General features: G+C 35.2%; 1 protein-coding gene and 1 long non-coding RNA gene across 2 annotated transcripts; both read right to left on the reverse strand.

Moving 5' to 3' along the window:
* Positions 1–3,961: 3,961 nt before the first annotated feature.
* On the reverse strand, positions 3,962–11,212 carry LOC143545087 (transcription elongation factor SPT6-like). The gene is made up of 17 exons (XM_077037033.1): positions 10,987–11,212; positions 10,762–10,875; positions 10,610–10,660; positions 10,190–10,286; positions 10,036–10,114; positions 9,849–9,939; positions 9,675–9,762; positions 9,190–9,412; positions 8,906–9,100; positions 8,440–8,556; positions 7,970–8,353; positions 7,783–7,890; positions 6,936–7,694; positions 6,495–6,609; positions 5,217–6,403; positions 4,926–5,135; positions 3,962–4,837 (listed from the first exon to the last, which is right to left on the reverse strand). The coding sequence occupies exons 2-17, from the start codon at positions 10,793–10,795 to the stop codon at positions 3,962–3,964; spliced, it is 4,614 nt and encodes a 1,537-aa protein (XP_076893148.1). The 5' UTR covers positions 10,796–10,875; positions 10,987–11,212.
* A 3,664-nt stretch (positions 11,213–14,876) lies between these two features.
* Positions 14,877–15,362, reverse strand: LOC143545101 (uncharacterized). The gene is made up of 2 exons (XR_013137367.1): positions 15,310–15,362; positions 14,877–15,174 (listed from the first exon to the last, which is right to left on the reverse strand). It is a non-coding gene; the product is annotated as an uncharacterized LOC143545101 (long non-coding RNA).
* Positions 15,363–20,840: the final 5,478 nt, after the last annotated feature.

Here is a 20,840-nt window from a genome sequence, read left to right on the forward strand (position 1 = left end):
TTTATTATTATTTTTGAATATTTTTTTAGGGGTTTTTGTTATTAATAGGAGGAAACCTCTTAGAAAAAAATTCAAAAAAACAATAAAAAAATCATAACTCAAATTATAAATAAAAAAACAAAAAATCTAAAAACACTAAAATGTTTCCGTCGCTATTCTCGTTAAAAAAAAAAACCTTCTTACTCGTTCCGACTCTAACCTATTATGACCTAAACCAAAACAACCCTTTTTTTAGTTAACTCATTCTGACCCAAACCCATTTCGATCCAAACCAATTTTGACCCAACCCAACCCAACCCATGTGCCACCTCTATTTTGAACTCTTGCATCATCACATACGGGGAAGATGCAAATTACTTTCTAACCACTGTAGACGACTGCAATCACTCAATTTGAGTTTTCCTTTTAAAACACAAACTTGAAGCGAGTGATTGTTTAATCAGTTTTTAAAAAATGATTAAGATACAGTCTGTGACATTCACTCCCCAACTTGAAAGGAGATATTGAAAGAAAAATATTTTTCTTTATTATGTATAGGGTTTAGTTTAAATCCCCTTGTAATCCTGTTCTAAAATCATCAATGAAACAAGCTCACAAACTTTCATTATTTTCTTCTTATATTGATATCTACGTGGTTATGCTATGATTATTTTATATACATAGCTATCAAGTAGTTATACTATATTTACTTATGTATCCATAAAATAAAACATTTTTCATCTATAATAATGTAACACTTTGACCGTGTTATATGATTAGCTTTGAACATATTTTGCCACGGTGAACGTTCGAATTAAAAGAATATCTGATGTTAGTGGATTGTAAAATAAATATTTTTAACTAATTCTTATACGTTTGAAATTGTGCTCCATGTTAACTAAAAAGCTTATTCCATGATCGCATGACATAAAAATGTTCACATTCTAATAATCAACGCAATTTTCGAGATACCATATTAATATAAATTAATATATATTGAATTTTATGATAATTATTATAATTTGTAGTATAAAAGAAAAGTTTTTTTCTTTAATATGGGATATAATATGAAGAACCAGATAAGAAACTGAAATATGAAGGTTAGGCAAAGGCTGGATGAGAGTTTAGTATACAATGAGAGCTTTTGAGAATATTATTTATTCTCTTTGTTAGTTATTTACAGCAAACTACATGCCTTACGTAGGTAGAAGAATAAATCATTACATTATTATATGCACTACTAAACAAAACGAAATGATAAAGGTAAAATAAGAACAATGCTTCTAAATTAAAGTTACAAACATAATGTAGAAAAAGATGTTTATCATAACCTATTATTGTTGTATATTGTTTGTGTTCTCTTAGAAGCTTTAGTTATTGGTGGCACGTCATGGCTTTCATCATTTTTTACAAATCAATGTGTGTGTTGTCTATCGATCGTGATGATTTAAGGTCTGTATTAGTACGGCCTTGCTGGTTGAAAATGTGTTTTAACTTTTAATTCAAAGTTATCACTTTCTCCTACAAAGGGGAGAGGCATACTCATTTTAGATGTGCAAATTTGTATACGGATCCTTTGGACACTTCCATGGTTTTGCCGATGATTCAAACACACTAAAATATGATTAGAATTTTATGAACGGTGTTTTAGTTATTACAAACATTAATAAATGTGTCTGGCTATATTTATTTAAACTAAATCAAACGAGTGAAACAAAAAATTAGATTAAAGAAAAATATAAGTGTAGCAGAATTTTATCCTCGAGTGAGCTAATCAAACCTAAGGTGAACTAAACAAGTGAACTAATTGATTCAATGGTAGTCAATTCGTGTTTAGTGTTCAAAATGGAAATGTATTTCCAGATTGGCCTTTATGTGTATGAAATTGAAATTATATAGCTATAGCTACTAAACTTGAAGGTATGCAGTATGCTACGCCTCTGTTTTTTCTTTTTTGTTCCAATCAATCCTTAATATTATTTATTTGGTTTTCTTATATTCAAGTTTCAATATTGGAAAATACAATTTCTACACATGTAATTAACGATAAACAGTGGATATAAATTATTCAGGACAAATATAGAACCCATCTCATAAGTCATAACATTTCACCACTTGTATGTTTTCCAAGGGTGACGATACTTTTCTACACAATTTAAAATTTTCAGTCCTAATCAAAGTCATTTTCAATAGTGGAATTCTGACCCCTACACGTTTACCGCACACCAACCTTCCTTCACCAGATAACTAACTATTTATGTAACTCATTTAATATTAAGCAAGTAAATACCTGATTAGAGTTACATTAGGTTGATAATTAAACAAGCGTTAGAAGAGTTTTGCATTGAACAAGACATGCAGGGTCCAAATAAGCATCCATCCGAGTTCAAAACAACAATAATATTAAAAGGAGAATATTTCCAAACATTTACTACTTTATTACCATCACCATCCACCTGAGCTTTTCTTGCTGCCACCACCCCATCCACCATTATCTCCATCATCCTTCTTCTGTCCCCAGCCTCCACCACTTCCCCACCCACTGTTATCCTTGTCAGCACCACCTGAACCAGAAGTTTCACTATTTTTCTGGCCCCAACTGCCGCCACTTCCTCCCGCTTCAGTACTCTTCTGGTTGCCACCCCATCCTCCGCCACTTGCACCACCACCAGACCATCCACTTCCTCCTGCTTCGGTACTCTTTTTGCCGCCCCACCCACTCCCACTACCTGCATCATTGTTCGCATCACCGCCTCCACCCCCACCACCACTCCAGCTACCTCCACCGCCGCCACCACCACCACTGCTCCAGCTACCTCCACCGCCACCACGACCACCCCCACCACTGCTCCAACCGCCACTTCCGCCACCGCCACCCCAGCTGCCACCATCGTCACCGCTGCCACGACCACCCCTACCGCCGCGGCCACCACCGCCACCGCCGTCACCACCGCTTCCGCCACCACCACCCCAGCTGCCGCCACCTCCGTAACCCGAACTCTGATTACTGTTATCAGAATCACCCCTACCACCACGGCCACCACCACCCCAGCTTCCACCGTCTCCATAACCCGAACCTTGATTATCGTTATCAGAATCAACCCTACCGCCGCGGCCACCCCTACCACCACGGCCACCCCCACCACTGCTCCAACCGCCGCCACCGTCCCTGCCACCACCCCAGCTTCCACCGCCTCCGTAACCCGAACCCTGATTATCGTTGTCAGAATCACCTCCTCGACCTCGACCTCTTCCGCGACCCCTTCCTCTACCTCGCCCACGACCACCGTCTTGATTGTCAGAACCACCCCAACCACCACTCCCGCCTGCCTCAGTACTCTTCTTACTACCCCACCCACCATTATCTGCATCCATGTTGGCATCACCTGAACCAAAACCACCACTGCTCTTCCCCCAACTACCTCCACCACCACCAGACCATCCACCACTTCCTCCTGCTTCAGTACTCTTCTTTGCACCCCACCCACCGCCATCTGCATCCCCCTTCGTATCACCTGAACCAGAATTATTATTGTTACTCTTTTTTCCCCAACCACCTCCACCACCACCCCCACCTGCTTCAATACTCTTCTTTGCGCCCCAGCCACCGCCATCCCCAGAATCATCATCGTTACTCTTCTTTCCCCAACCACCTCCACCATCCCCAGAACCATTATCGTTACTCTTCTTTCCCCAACCACCTCCGCCATCCCCAGAACCAGAATCATTATCGTTACTCTTTTTCCCCCAACCACCTCCGCCACCACCAGACCATCCACCACCCCCACCTGCTTCAGTACTCTTCTTTGTGCCCCAACCACTGCCATCAGTATCCCCCTTCATATCACCAGAACCAGAATCATTATCATTACTCTTTTTCCCCCAACCGCCTCCACCACCACCCCCACCTGCTTCATTACTCTTCTTACTCCCCCAACCACTACTATCTGAATCCATGTTGGCATCCCCTAAACCAGAAGCACTACTCTTCTGTCCCCAACTTCCGCCACCGCCACCGCCACCCGCCAGACCATCCACCACTGTCCCCTGCTTCAGTACTCTTCTTTGCACCCCATCCACCACTGTCCCCTGCTTCAGTACTCTTCTTTGCACCCCATCCACCACTATCCACATCCATCTTCGTGTCACCTGAACCAGAAGCATCATCGTTGGTTTTCTTACCCCAACTACTACCACCTCCGCCACTTGCACCCGCGCTCCAACTACTACCACCTCCGCCACTTGCACCCGCGCTCCAACCACCACCGCCGCCATCGTCACCTCCACTTGCACCACCGCCTCCCCCACTCCAACCACCACCACCGCCACCGCCACTGTCACCCCCACTTGCACCGCCACCCCAACTACTACTGCCACCTCCATAACCCGAATCCTGGTTATCATTTCCAGAGTCATCTCCTCTTCCCCGTCCACGCCCTCTTCCTCTTCCCCGCCCACGACCTCTTCCCCGTCCTCGCCCACCACCGTCTTGATCGTCAGAGCCACCCCAACCACCAGTTGATACAGGACGGACCGGTTCACGGGGATCATCGATGTGTTTTTGGAAATAAGCAACTAATCTATCAATTTCCTGAAACATCTGTTTCCTGAATCTGAACCCTTTTGGATACAACCCAATATACTCATGATGTGCATTTGAAGTCCTTATGTATGTTAAGATAAACGCTCCTGGGTGTTCATGGGACACACCAAAAGAATACACAATTCTCATTGGGTGTTCAGTTTTTTCCTTCCTTAAACTCTCATCAACTTCAGCTTTTGTCCCACGCTTAAACATTCTGTAATCCAACATTTTCTTCAGATTAGCCACCAATGGATCTACATATCCAGTAATCACCTGCGCATATAAAATTGTAAAAGAAAAATATTAAATACAGATTGCATAAACATTACATATGAGAATCAAATTATGGTTAGAAACTGACCGCATCAAGATCAGCAAATACGTCATCCCCGATTTTTAATGTTTTCCCAAGACGAAGCAAGCTTGAAATATCCTTCTGGTCTTTTTCACCTTCTAGAATGTCCTTGTGAGCATATACCCCATTGTAAACTTTGAGTGTCAAAGTTAAGTATGAGGGTCCACGAGAACTAGGACGGAGGATACTCGCACCAGATTCTTTCCCAGAAAGTAACTGTGAAAATAGGTAAATTAATGACAAAGTAATTTAAAAATATTATATTGATAACAGATTAAGAAAATGGATTAAACTCACATCTATTGCATCATCAATTGTAACATTCTTGAAGTGAGGATGAACAATCATTCTTGGCTTAAAAAGTTTCTTTGCTATCTCTTTCACTTTATTAGGCTTGTCATTTCCAGACCCTAAAATTTCCCGAACTTCTTTATAATAAGGATCCACCGGTTTATCAACCTCAGAAGACCAATTACTCTTCATATGACTTTCCTTACAGCTAAGAGAAACCTGGTACCTATCTTTCACAACTGATTTAATTTTACAAGTCAAAGTTTGACCTTCCTTTAACTTATCAGTCAAATCATCATCGTCATTACAATCATCACTAAAATCTTCCTTGTATAGCATCCCGCTCAACCCTGATGCAAGACTACAGATTGCCCTCTGAGGTAGCACCCGGCGAACCGTAACCTGCACAATCCTCCCTTCTGAAAGTGAACTATTCGTCTCACCAGAAATCATGCAAAACTCTTCTTCTTGACTCGGTTCCACATATTCTCTTCGACAGTCTTGAAAACCGTGCAACAATTCCATCTTTATAAGATTTATTGTGTCTTTTTTATTCTCCAATTTCTTAGAGTTAACATACGTGTCAACCTCCAGACTCTTTAACAAGCTAGGATTCTCTCTCAAGTGAACCACAGCTATATCAATTATGTCATCATCATCATCATCATCAATGATGACATCATCTTTTACATCAGCACGATATATTTCTTTAGCTAACTCTTGTGCCATACAATATGATTCCGGGTGGATCCTAGTATCATCTAACAAATCAATCAACTGGCTACTGCTGACAGCATTTCCACTTCGCCGAACACGTAAGAAACCGACAACGTTTATGAACACTGTCCTACCAAGATTATGGTTCAACAAGTCCTTTCTCGAGTATATAGAACCGGATCTCACTAAAGATCGTTGTAAAGAAGCAGCTTTTGTGGGTCCCAGCCCAGAAATGAATTGTAGAGGCGCAAATAACCATTCATGACTTATAGCCAAATTTACATCTAGGCCCACTTGGTTAGTGATATCTACCATTACTTGTTCAACTACGTCAAACTTCTCATTAGATGTAAGAAAGCTCTGTAAAGGACTAAGTTTCCATGATAATACCTCCTTCCCAGGCCCACAAAGAGTTGCAGCCATTGCTAATGGATTTTGAAGATATCGTCCAAGAGCAACAGCACGCTTAACAATGCCTGAAATAATATAATTTTGTAGAAGACAGCATTAGCATTCAAATATATAATTTTGTAATCATATTTGAAACATCTGATGAATAATACTTACCAGTTCGAGAATGAAGCTGCTCAGATGATATTTCTGAATTTTCATACAAGCGAGGAAGAGACTCATCCCCGTATACAACACTTAGGCCATCCACGTCATCCATCTTGCAAACTATCTGCGATAATGATAAGAAAATGATATAAATGAAAGGTGTTGCATATCTTTCTCATCACAAATGATTAGAAAAACAAAAAAACACAGAATTACATAAAAAGAAGTAACTAGATTATAAAACAAGGTTATGTATTGCCTAGTTGAGAAAATATGTAACCCTGTTTTACAAGAAGTTATAATAACTTCTTTTCAATCATCTCATCTATTAACTTCTTATTTTCTTAAATGATCCAAAAGGTTAACTTATTATCTAATTCAGATTATTCAGTATCACGTAATCATTATAAAAACATTAATCCAAACACAATCTAAGAAAAATGCACTAACCTCATAAATATCTTCCTTCAGCCGGCTACAAGGCACACTCACAGCTCCCAAAATAACAACATTGGGTTTGTGATCTGACATGAATTTCAAAATTCGTAACTGATCATTCTTCTTGCGTTGCTGATCGTTAACACTTTGACCACGTATACTCAAAGAGCCAGCAGTCAACACATCAACAACTTCACCAAAAGCATCCAGCATCACAAAAGTTGTTGCAGGCCTACCCGGGCCCCAACAGCATGCCATAACCCTAGGTGAATCAAATCCCTTCTTCTGATAAGGTGCAACCGACACTTTATCCCTTAGCAATCTTCCATATTCCATTTGTAGCCAACTTTTTGCTCTGCTTGTTAACAAGGATCTTGCTTCTTTCTCCATAGAAGGTAGAAGGAAACCATCAAATGCATCTTTTATAATCTGCTTTCGTTGTTCATTCCATAATAAAACAGATTCACTAGTGCCAGTACTGAGGTAATAGTCATTAGCATCACTAATTAACTTATCATGGGAAGTTGTAGAAAGCTTTAGAGAAACTTGGATGAGATTATCAAGCTCGGCTTTCTGGATTAGAAGCCACTGTGCATCATCAAACTTTGTTAGTGGTTTGTCCTTTAACCATTTGATTCCTGCAAACTGATGATGGGTGTCTATAACTAGCTTCCCTTCAGCAGTGGGACTTGTTGATACTGTTGCATTTTCCACAAAGAAGTCACGAACATGTTTTTTCACCAACGGCTCATTGCTAATCTCAAGTGCAGCCTAAATTAAGAAATCAAAATGCATTCGTAAGATTCAAAACCAAGTGATAACAGAACATGGATAATAAACAAATAATAATCTACCATACCATGTGCCTAGCACCTGCAAGCACAGCTTGCGGGTTATCAAACGTTGGACATGTAAACCTTGATGCCACATCTTCAGGGGTTTCAACAGCATTCTGTGGTTCATCTCTCTGCATAAATTTATTAAACTAGAATCAATATCTATATTCAGTTATTCGTATAGTAAATGCATAAAAATTTATCACTAACCATTTGTTCAAGAGAAATCAGTAATCCAAATTCCTCAGAGCTATAACCAAACTTTATAGCAACCTCCCGAAGGCCAGCTTCACTGCAAATGTTATACTGTGATCTTCTCTTAGGCCTCTTGAATTCCCCTTCATTGAGTACAACTTCACCAGGTGGAAAATGAAGGTTAAATTTGGCATCCACGTCATCGATTTCCCGTTCTGTTTCAGCCATATTTAAGAACTTGATAATTGACTCAAAAAATTTCTGATCCAAATGAAGGCGAGTTTCATCATATATGTCTCTGTCTTCATCAAACCGCTTATTGTAGTACAGTTGTAGAGCACTTTTCCTTTTTTGAAAGAGTAACCACTTTCTGTCTAAATCCAAGATATTCCAAAGTGCCTGCATAAATACCCCACCTCGTTTTAACCTTTTTTGTGCATTCGTTTACATATTACCAACAAAAATTCACTTAGTTTAGTTTATACCTTGTGCCACCTCAGTGTTGGTTTTTCATCAGAAGAATATTGATTCTCCAAATCAGACTCTTGATCCTTAAACAAGCTTTGGCACTCCTCCTTTCTATACGTAGCAATAAATGGCACCTGATACAAGTGGGAAAAAATACAAACTTCACACATCTACTTAAAAAAACGTAGAAGCCATATGTCAAAAAAGGTAGGATGAGTAAACAAGTAATGGGTCAAAACCAATAATTTTGTACGAGTTGGTAGGGTCAAACCAAAAGACATTTTGTCCAAATATAATATATACTTTATGTCAAATACGATTACAGAAATTGTATTAATTCAATGATTATCTAGCTCATTGAATATAAATTTTTATTCAAACCATTCCACCAGTTTCCTTTTAGCTAGTCGTTTAATTTTCAACATGTTTGACCAATTTAAAGGAGTTTCCAGTTTTCCATTTGAGTTAAAGAGTAACACTTACATCGAAATTATCCACATGAACAAGCTTCAAGAACCTTTTAATGTCTTCCTTAAGTGTAGATAACTCCTTTTCATTTCCTTCTTCAGTTGTACTACTACCTCCTTTGGCCAATTTAAGTTGATTAATAATCCAGTTACTCTCTCTGTCTATGCTCATAACAAATGTCGAATGAGGTCCAGTGATTTCCTCAGATATCTACATGCAATAATAACTTAAAATAATTATCAACAAAATCAAATGTGTACGCTAGAAACTTTGCAAAAGTATGTTACTAGAGCAAAAACCTGCATTCTTTCAGGAACGTCTGTCTTCTTAATTTGATCATCTTTCTTGGTCATGTACTTCTCTGAATTCATAATTGGTTCAAACTCATCTTCAACTTTCGCTTCCTTTGACTCACTGGTTTCATCATATTTGTTAACTTTTGAAAACTCATCAAGATCACCAAATAGGTCATTAGAAGAAGCTCCTGCTGACTGCGTTGACTTTTTCTTCCGATCAAGAGGCCTTCAGCATTATACGCAAAAGCATCAACAGTGAAACAATTAAAAAAGCACTTTTACATTATTATTCAGCCAAGGTTGTAAAAGTCGTTAGGCGGTCGACTGGGGAGTTGCGAGTACTCAGGAGTAGTCGGGGATTAATCGGAAAATACCTAAGGAGTACTCGGCCGAGGCGGGGAGTACTCGATCTAGGCGGAGAGTAATCGGGGAGTACTCGGCCGCCTACTCGGGAGTTTTACAACATTATTCAGCAGAAAAACCATTACCTCGATGGACCACCATGTTCATCTGCTACATCATCCTCTACAATAAAGCCAGTCATGTCATCTTCATCACTTCCATCTAGAATTGAATCTACAAATTGCAGGATATTAGAAATTATGATCCAAATTATCCATTTAACTGCAATCAAATGAAAAGTTATGGTATGTAAAGTCTACCATCATCCGCTCCAAACAAATCGTCAAGATACCCTGAGGATCCTTCACCAGCATTAGTTCTTGCTTTCTTCAGCCGATTAAACTTACTTTCCTATTGAATTCAAAAACAAACATCAGTCCTGATAAAAGAAACAAATATCAAGTGTTGAAATATTACGTGACTTATGAAGTAGAGCAACAGACTCACATGTTTTGAGCGACGAATGCCAGTGTTTTCTTCAATAAGCTCATAATCCTCATCATCAACAACAAAATTCTTCTGTGATCTGTAACATTGGCAAACAAAAGTTAGAGAGACGGTAACACAGTAATAATCAACAATATACACAAAATAAATCTACCTCTTCTTTTTCTTCCTTTGGCTCCCACTACCGATGACTGTCACGTCATCTTCGTCTTCATCATCATTCACTATGAATCCGTCATCCTCAAACTCATCTAGTCAAAGCAAAACAACTCACTCATATAAAAACCTCAAACTGAAGTATATAACAAAAGAGAAATGATATTAGAACATTATATGGCAGACATAAGACATAAAAGATAATTAGACAATGCATATAAAAGATAATTTTAATTAAAAATATAAAAAATAAAACATTTTATTTTCTTCATTAGACAAGCATATAAAAGATAATTTTAATAAAAAATAAAAAACAAGAACAAAAGGTCACATAACAGTCATACTGATGCACAGAGCCAACAAGTAAACCCTAAAAAAGCAATAACAAAATATGCAAAATCATGCAGAGATTACACACCGAGATCTTCGTCTTCAATATCTTCAAGCTCTATCGTCTCATCGACTTCAGCTATAAATATCAAAACACAAAAGCATCCATACACATAAGCACTATAGCCAAAAAATAAATAAATAAATAAAATAAAAAACTCAAAATGAGAGTAAATATACCTTCTCGTTTGGACATTCTCTTCTTCCTCGCCATATTACGCGATTAAGCAACAAACCGAAGCTACAAACGCAAAAACCCTAAAAAGTACAGTCAAATTAGGGTTTTCAAAAACCCTAACTTCGCAAAACACAAACGATACGATTCAAAGAGCTAGAAACAAAATGCGATCACGATTTCATGAAGATCACTAGCGATTTCAAGTGTGATTTCGTTTTTGGCTCTACCTACCACGAAATGCAACGGAAACTGTAACGGCAAACGTTGATCGTTCACGGAGATGGTAGCAGTGTAGCTTATGAAGCTACTGTTGACACAAAAACCCTAGAAATCATCGTTATTGGACCTCCATTAGCAGCAATTTGAAATGTGTGAGTGTGTGTTTGAGCTTGTGAATGAAAAGAGTGAGGTTTTGAATGGAACTTGTACACATGTCAGGGTTTTCTTTTTAGGCCTTGTATTTGTCGTATATTACATATACTTTCCTTATGAATTCGGTGTGTTTGGTTAGAAAATATCTAAAACAAATTACGATGGGATAGGAAAAAATATAAATAATTGTGTTGCCGGTCTAGTCGTATCTAAATAACGGTATAAATATTATTAACTTATTAAAAGGTAAGAGCAAGATCCGCTAAGATTGTATGATAGCGTTGACAAACAAAGACATTAGATTAGTTTATCGTTTATTTAAAAAGTTATTGAGTTCTCTTACACTTTTTATTGTTTAAAAGTTGTAAGTTCGAGGACTGTCGTTGAGGCATTGGGTCGAGGAGGAGTCGATTGCTACCGATGGCCACTTTCATTATGGTTAATGTTGATGATCGATTATATTAGTAGTAATGACTTCTTGTTGATTGGTCTAGTTATTTCCAACTAACGGATCACGTAACTGGATTGGTGCCTACCATAATTTTCGCTTATGGCATTTACTACTGATACAACCACCATTGTTGTTGACTATGTCACCGTCTTGGTTACCACCAACGATGCCTCTGCCATCTTCACCTACATGAACTTCACCATCGATATCGTGGTCATCTACCGCCAACACGACCTCCACTGCATGCACCATTGCCATCCACTGCCGCTAGCCTCATAGAGCAAACCTAACGGGTGAATTCATTTTTATACCTCTTTTTTTCCTTTTCCAAACAACTCATTTCAAGCAAAAAAATGTGTTTTATTATTTGGTTTGACTTGAACCCTTTTTTGATTATTTACCTAGCCCGACAGGACGCAAAACATCTTTTATGTAAAGCCTAGAACCGCTATTTCACTTTATTTTCTTTGGAAGGCCGAATAGGCTAATATCATTAAAAGTAAACAAGCATCCCAACACATATACACACAAAGATGTTAGGTTAACAATCGGTGATGTATAGTGTTGGTCCAATGATAATTGTTAGTTAGTATGATAAACAGAGAATCATGGTTATTAGGGAAGTTCTATAGTTACTGCTTTAGGTAATTGTAATGTACCTCATATTATAGTGAGAGCTGATTTAACGAGTGTAGTATTTTAAATTAAGTTTATGCGCAATGTTTTAAAACTCGGTTTGAATCAGCCGGTTGAATTAGTATAACCGGATTTTGTACATACTTTAAAGGCCCGGTATTTTAGGACGGTTTACTAGACCTTCCAACCAGTGAATTTTTCTAAAACACTGGTTTTAGCCCATGAGTTTTTTTTTACAGTTTTAAAAATAAAAAATCTTTTACCCTAACGATTATAAATGAAAACGGTTCCCGTCCATGCCTTCCTAGTAACCTGCGACTGAAAGACCTGCTATTGAGGCTTACGAGAAAAGAAATAAATCAAGTAAAAAACTTCCTAGTAACTTTGTTTGCAAATTGAGTGCTTCCGGATTTTTTTTATAATGGATTAATTTTTGGATTACTATTTATTACGGAATCATGCATTTTTAAGATATTTTTTGAGTTGAAGTTGCATTTACGTGAAATTACAGGTTAAACTATTGAACCCGGTTGAAACTCCCGGTACAACCCAGTTAGGGCTGTCAGTTCATGTCTTAACGTGTTAACATGTTAGAGACGACGCGATTAACACAAGTATCAAAAATGAAAACGACTCTTTTAACAATTGACTTTAGTGGTTTTAGCATGACAGTTATGTGTTTTATGTACCAAGAAAGAGAAACAATGTACTCGAGCGTCTTAATTTCAATTATTTTTAAAAATGTATAAAATTGTATAGCGCACTTTTTTGCTAAACAGGACTTATCATGTCTAAATCGGTTCCCATTATGACGGCCCTAAACCCAGTTCAACTGGTTGTATCATTTTTTAGCTCAATCTGTACGAGTAAAAAAACGGTTTTTAAAAACATTGTAAAACAATGCGTTACGTATTATGTCAACAACCTTGATATGTTTTCCCGAGTATTATTATTCCATTATATAAACAAAACACATCGATGTTACAATATTAAAATGATATGATATCACACAATACTGAGTATGCTTATGCATACAAATATACAATGGTACAAAGATCCACCAGAAGATAAATAAAATGGTGTCACAATTAAAAATACATTTTGGTTTAGTAAAAAAATAAAATAAAATGTCACATTTCTAAATAATCTAAGAGCAAGTTTGGAATTGAGTTTGAAAAATGCTTATCGGCTTATTGGTATTTTCAAAAAACCAAAAAATTAAAATGTGTTTAGCAATCACAAAAAACTTTCTTATTTTAGATTTTTCAAATGGTTAAAAAGCATTTTTCCAAAAGCCCCAAATTCTGACTTTTCAAAATGGTTTTTTTAAAAAAGCAAATGAGCCAATAAACATTTTTCAAACTCAATTCCAAACATGCCCTAAAGAATCTGAATCACACTTTATACTGAGTATTATTTTTCCATTATAATTTAACAAGAAGCTAGACAAAAAACCAAAAAAGTTACTCCACACATTACCAAAGGAATTAGAACTTAAAATCTCCAACTCTTCCCATTCTAAGGATACCGATGTTGCCTTATATTTTACCTAAATGAAACTTGTAATTTTAATCTCTTAAGACAACCGGTTGATGGAGGACCTTTTGTTATTGAAGATTGCTTCATTATAATCTCTCAAAATACACCAACATGTTATAAGAAACCTTGACGTCTCAGGTTTGAAACCTGACTCAAGGTGGTGTTCTTGGGTGAGTAAGGCCTGAAGCGTTAAAATCAGTATGGACGGTTGGCATCCCGTCTAAGAAAAACTCACTTACGTATTGGTGGTGGATTCAAATGCTATTAAAAAAATGTTGTAAGAATCACCACATGCACAGCCTTCTATTTAACCGTGACAATCTATAAGCTTTTATGTTGCTCCAAGAGATCCCGAATAGAGAATGGAAAGAAATCAGTAAGCTTCCTTCTAACAGTAACAATCCGCAAGCTTTCGGTTGATATGCATTATCATTATGTTAACTTTTTGGAAAAGTGTTCATAAAGACAATCTTCAATAGCACTTTGTTAATTAGTACAATCATTATTCCATTATGTAAAATAAAAGGCATCCCTTCATCTTGATGATGTCACAATATTAAAATGATATGACATCACACAATACTGAGTATACTTATGCATACAAATATACAATGATACAAAGATCCACCAGAAGATAAATAAAATGGTGTCACAATTGAAAGTACATCTTGGTTTAGTAAAAATAAAATAAAATGTCACATTTCTAAATAATCTAAAACACAGAAGCTGAATCACAGCTTGTGAATTTGATGAAAAAGCAGCGAATATATGCTAAATACACGTAGGGCCGTAGAACGGGCATTTTTATAAGGACTGAGTCATTTATTAAAAAATTAACAAGAATTGCAGTCTATTTTGAAATGTAGAATGAAATATTAACTAGTTTAACACATACTAAACTAATTTCTTGCTAGGAAGGGTGTTGATTTGCTTAAATTATATGCTCCTAATAAATGTTCTTTAAAAAAGTTTCCAAGGATGTAGCGCAACAACTACAAACGTTTGTGTCATTTTAAACTCAAAATTCCATAGTTTTGTTTTCACAAAAGCCGTATGTCTTTAAATCATGTCATAACGTATAGGCAAACATCTTCAATATAAAGCAACAAAGTTCGTAAATTAGATGAAAGTTTGAGGCAAAGCCTAACTTTGGGTGCATTTATGTTACATTATGGTGGAGGTAGATGTAAGTAAGTGATCAAAGTAGAGTTTTAGGCAAGAAAGAAAAAGATGAATCAAGGGCATTTGGGGCCTCCTCTCTTGGTCTTCCATGTGTTGTAACACGGGCAATATTGCTTGTTCCCGTATGTCCCAGGAGGCACGCACAAGCAAGTGGCACAACACTTCTGGCAAAAAAACATGCACGGCTTCTTGAAGGCGGTTTTCGAGCACCTATTTGTGCATCTTGGTGCACACTCTGAAATATAACATAAGTAATATAACATACAACCATTATATCATAAACAATATATTAATTATTTGAATTGGCACGACAGATTATGGTCTATCAAATCAATTTTAGGTCAAATATTTGATAATATGATGTGCTTACCTTGCGGTTTAAGGCTGCCTGGAGTCGCCCCATACTGCAATTGTTTTGAACTCATTAGATTCAACAATTAACCTATCTTTTATCTTTTTTTACATAATTAAATAAATAAAGTTTAAAAAACTTAGCTAAAAGTAAAATACTGAGAATCATTTAAGTGTAATTTATAAATTAGTTTTTTTTATTCCGAAAATAAGATTTTATACAACAATTTGATCTCGCATTGTTTGAAAAAAGGTAAAAGATGTTATCGTTTTCACTTTTGGCCCTTCATATAATATGAGAAACTGAGGCACCAACACGTACCATGGAAAAGTTGCTCGGTGGTTGTGGCTGAGGTGTGGGAGAGTACCCAATCAATTTTGCCTGAAAAATAAAATCCTAAAATTAGGACTTTTGTAACAATGAAATCTCATTTTTAAAATATGCTTACAATAAACATGGTAAAGCATAGCATACACCGTTAAAAAAAATATATATTCTTTGTTCTAATTTCCTTTATTATTTAAATTCTTTAATTTGTTTATGGACTTTTCTTACACACTTTTCTCGCACAGCATGGGTTTAATTACATGAAGGTTTTTGTTTTATTTAATAAACTATCAAGAGCGCTAACTTTTTCATAATTTAATGCTCGCAAGTGTAGTTCAACGTTGACGTTTGTTATTTGTGCAATTTAACGCTGCTGTCACAACACACGATTAACGGGGTAAAAATCCTTGTAGTTTATAATTTTGTTGATAAATTACATATTAATTTAGCCATCTAATTTGTTTTGAAAATACAGAACACAAACAATAGTCAATTGTTAGTCCTCCGAACACTTGTTGGATGTTTTTGCGGTGGCAATAAATGTATGCAGTGAGCAGTTTACAACTTTACATGTGCCATTTTGAAAGAAAAAAATAAAATAAAATAAACAAACAAACATAGTTGACATGTGATCATCCTGCATTCATGGTTTTCTGTTGCTTCATATTTTCTGTTGTAACGTAACTTTCAATATTTCGGTTACATTGCTAAAGTTCAATATTTTAAAATATAGTTTTTTTTTAATATAATTGTAAAATGATGATATATACAGTTATTTGTTAACTCAATTTTACATTTTCAGTTTGAGCAAAATCTTACTAATATATTAAAACAAATAATTCTCTTCACATGTCCTTATTCTAGCCTATCTATATAGGATTCCATGTTATCACATTTTCATATCAATAATTTCCATATATTCACCATTATTTTTAATCCACTAAATTAAAATCAGCATTCCAATTTAATTCTACAATTAAATCTATTCATTCAAATTAATACAATTAACTCCATGATTAAGTCTATTTATTTCAATTAATAACCACCTTGTCAAATGTATGTCTTTCTTTTTAAGTTTATGTTTTATTTAAATTTATTTATTCAAATTAATGCAATTAACTTCATAATTAAGTCTATTTATTCCAATTAATAACCACCTTGTTGATGATTTAATTTACTCTTAAGGAAATAAGAAGAGCCAGTGAATGGTGATCAAACCGAATGTTCTTTAAGTTTTATTTATTTATTTATTAAGAAATGACATGAGAAATGCTATAAAAATATAGATATCTCTAAAAATTATTTATAAAAAACATTCTAAAAGAAAAAAAAACGTTCATTAGAACAATTAGGAACATTTAAAAAAAATTAAATAAAGCTGTTTACAAAGAGATTTTCGGAAACTTAATGTGATACAATTTAAAGCTGGTATGTGTTTGTAAACTTAGTTTTCGATTAATATTACAAAATTTTTTACTAATATGTGGTTTTTATTTTTTTTCAGGTCTAATGGTTCATTTATGTTATATTATTTCTTATTCATTGCATTGTTTATTTGTAAAGTATTTTCTTTTTTATGTTATAGACATAGTTTAACATCTTTTGTAACATCTGAGGGTAAAAAACTTATGTCAAATATTTGTGTTGACTGAATACGTAATTTATATTTTATATTGTTTGTTGAAATGTTTTCCACCGTGTGTAACACGGGTTATTATCCTAGTTTTTTTATTAAACAAACATATTGGGTGCGCTTTTTACCCTATGAATTATAAAATATACATAATTAGATTAATTTAGGTAATAACGTTTTTTCCGAGTCTACAAGTAACAGAAATTTAATCGTCCCCAGTTATTGAAGCTTTTGGGTTCAACTTGAAAACCCCGTAAGCGAAAAGCCCAACAACCGGGTAAAACCCATTTACATTATTGTAAATGAATTATAATATATATGTTTTCATATCCCATACAGTTATATTTTAGTCTTTAGAAACTAGAAAAACTATAAATTTAATTAGTAGCCTTTGTGATTTTGTAAACTATTGACAAGTTTTATATGCTAAATTCGGTCTAAACGAATCAAATTTGATACTTGCATGTCTTTTAAGCTTTTCAATTTATGGGTGGTTATAATAAAACCTTAGTAATACTTTGATGGTAAACCAGTTAATTTAGAAAAAAAAAAATATTTTTCAAACACAAATTTCTTTTACTTCTGGAGACTCGAACGCATGACCTTTGGGTGCTTAAAAAACTAACCATCTCATATGCATAATTCGCACGTCATCCTAAAACTCAACCATTTAAAATATCAAATATGGATTAACCGTTTTCCTTCCCGTATTTTCCTTTGATTTTATAATTTTCTTCGAAACTAGGTTGAGGAATTAAGACTCTCGATCATTTTTATAGAAACATAAACGAGTATACAAGTATTTACCATGAGATAAAAAGTAAATAATAAAATCTTTGTAATGGTTAATATTACCTGTCAAGAATGTTCCTTACATGGTTGTTTGGAATACTTAGAAGAAGCATCATCATGCCAATGTAAATCATCACAACACTAGCTTTCATAGCCATTTCTGCTCTCTGCCTCTGGTTTAGTTGATAGTGTTGTGTTTGTTTCAGGGGGGATTTATAGGCTACAAGTTCAGAGAAAGGACAAAGTGCAAATATTTATGCAATGAAATTCTGAATTAAAATGAAAAAAAAAAATCTAAAATAAACATTAACTAGAAAACGGAACCATTAAATTGAAAGTTTAAGCAAAAGATACAAGTGTTAATATGGATTCACCGCATAAGAACTATTTTTTTTATGCGATGTGATCATTGTTCATTGATCACACTTTTTTAGCGGTTGAGATTGTAGCGGAGACAAGATCATGAATGACAAAAAGGTTAAAAGAAGCCGAGTAAAAAGGAAAAATTTGTGTCGTCAAGAGTATTATATATAGCCTGTCAATTTTTTTAACACAATTAACTTTTATCTACTAATTCATTTTTCTTTAAATCATACCACAAAATCAAGAATCATATTATCTTTAACTTGATTATACTATTAATACATGCACACTTTTTATATGATCACTCTATTAAAGAGGCTGATAACCATTAAGATATGTCACATACTTATATGGTATATTTGTACAATTATTCATAATTACTAGATTGTTGTGTAATTATATACATATGTTGCATAATTATGCATTCACCTAAGATACACGTTTCACATCCCTGGCAACATTCATACACTTTGAATGAAAAATGACTTCATATAAAAGAATATATTTATAAATCTCTTTCTCTCTCTCTCTCTCTCTCTCTCTCTATATATATATATATATATATATATATATATTATATACACACACATTTATATATATTTCATTTTTTCAATGTGAAATTAAAAACGAAGTGGTAAAAGTGGTCACATGTGAGCATGACAAAAGGCAACAAATATATGAGTAATGGTGTGGAACTTGAACCACCCTTCTTCTATCACTTTATCCCATACCCGTGAATAACCACCATGCCAGTCCACCACCCTCATATGCTTCTTTTTTGTTTTATTTATTCTTGTTTTTTTAATTTTTATTTAGTTTCGGATATAAAACAACATATCATCCATCTTTTAGCTTCTTAGCAAATGGATTGATTCTATAAACCCGACACTAGATGTACGGTTCAGATTGCAAGCGATAGAACAGTATAACCCATGGCGCAAACCTCATACGAGTCCATGAGTCACTCCTCTAGATTTGTTTTTGATACAACATAAACTCAGAACACACACGTGTGTATTGCTGATTTGGTCATCAAAACGAGAAAGAAAATGTGAGCGTCGTATTTAGTAATTTGAAAGAAACCAAAATTTAGATGACTTCAATTCAATAGAATACGATAATAAGCCCTATTCGGGAGTGACTGCTCTCCAAATAACTATACAAACAGATAAATTAGATAACATATACCATTTTTCTCCAATAAACAAGCATCTGACTTTATTTATACTAAAGGTCACAATAAGTATTTTCCACTAAATTCGTCTTTTGACTTTCACTTCTCTAATTCGCATCTTGACCTTGACTCCTTGTTGGATACTACCATATTCTTTCGAGAGAAAAAAGAGGGGTTGAAAGTTGAAATCTAGAGAACTCAAGAATGTTGGATGCTAAGAACCTAAAACCCAAATTGTTAGTAAATAGTAATAATAATATACATTTGTTAAACATATTGTTCCTTTAATATGTAATAGTTATCCACTCTTAACAATGACAAACTTTTAAGTTCGCTACCATGGAAATAATTTTTGTTTGGAACAACCAATCAAATGAATATGATCTGTATAATTATCAAGTAGAAGGGTATAATTATCATTAGTGTAAACTATGTTTATGGGCCAAATATTACACTGTAAACACGCTTAATATGTAACACTTGTTAACGGTTTTAGGCGGTTATAGGTAGTTATGGCCGTTATCGTTAACCACCGTTAAGTAGTTAGATAGTTAGCACTTGATGTAGCATCCAACTTTTGTTAAATAATAAATAACAGAAAGTTTTGTTATTAACTGTGTGTCGTTAAATTAGTTGTGTGTTAAGTGTTTGGATAATATTTGGAATTGGAATTGTGAGTGGGTTGTGGGGCCCATAACCCCCCTATATAAACCCAATCCCTCCACCCTTTCACCATTTCCTTCCTTTCACACACACACTAGAACACACATTTTCTCTCAAGACCTGAATCCGAATCCAAGCTAAAGAAAGGAAGATCTTGGTGTTCAAGTGTCTTCAAACAACAAGAACACGTCCAGATCTACGTAGTGTTTAGTCCCGAACCGAACCCGAAGAAAAAGGTGAGTTTTGGTTAAAAAGGTTAAGTTTTACGGTCGAATTTGACATGCAAACTGATAGAACGATAGTTCGGGTTGTAAGATGTAAGAAAAACATAAACTTGGTGAGTTATAACCTCACGGGTTGATATAGGACAAAAAAAGCTGATGTTCGGACCTCTTAAAACGCGGGTATACAAAGTTGGTGCAACCCAAAACCCATAAAAAAGGTAAAATCGGGTCATAAAGAAGAGTCACGGAGTAATTTGGCTTAAAATGGCAAAAAAATGAAGAAAAATGAGGTATTTTCGCATAAGTTGATTTCGCATTGCACAGCAATGCGAAGCGAAATCAATATTTCGCATCGCACAACCATGCGAAGCGA

Source organism: Bidens hawaiensis, unplaced genomic scaffold (genome assembly GCF_021521415.1).
Source record: "Bidens hawaiensis isolate Kalapana, Puna unplaced genomic scaffold, B.hawaiensis_p1.1 tig00013821_1, whole genome shotgun sequence".
NCBI classification, from domain to species: Eukaryota; Viridiplantae; Streptophyta; class Magnoliopsida; order Asterales; family Asteraceae; genus Bidens; species Bidens hawaiensis.

Excerpts from the sequence above, each read along its gene's own strand:
- LOC143545087 (XM_077037033.1), bottom strand. The coding sequence starts at position 10,795 with ATGGCGAGGAAGAAGAGAATGTCCAAACGAGAAG. Across the intron at positions 8,557-8,905 it reads TTCATGTGGATAATTTCGAT|GTGCCATTTATTGCTACGTA; the intron begins GTAAGTGTTACT and ends CACTTGTATCAG. Across the intron at positions 5,136-5,216 it reads CAATTGATGATGCAATAGAT|TTACTTTCTGGGAAAGAATC; the intron begins GTGAGTTTAATC and ends CTATTTTCACAG.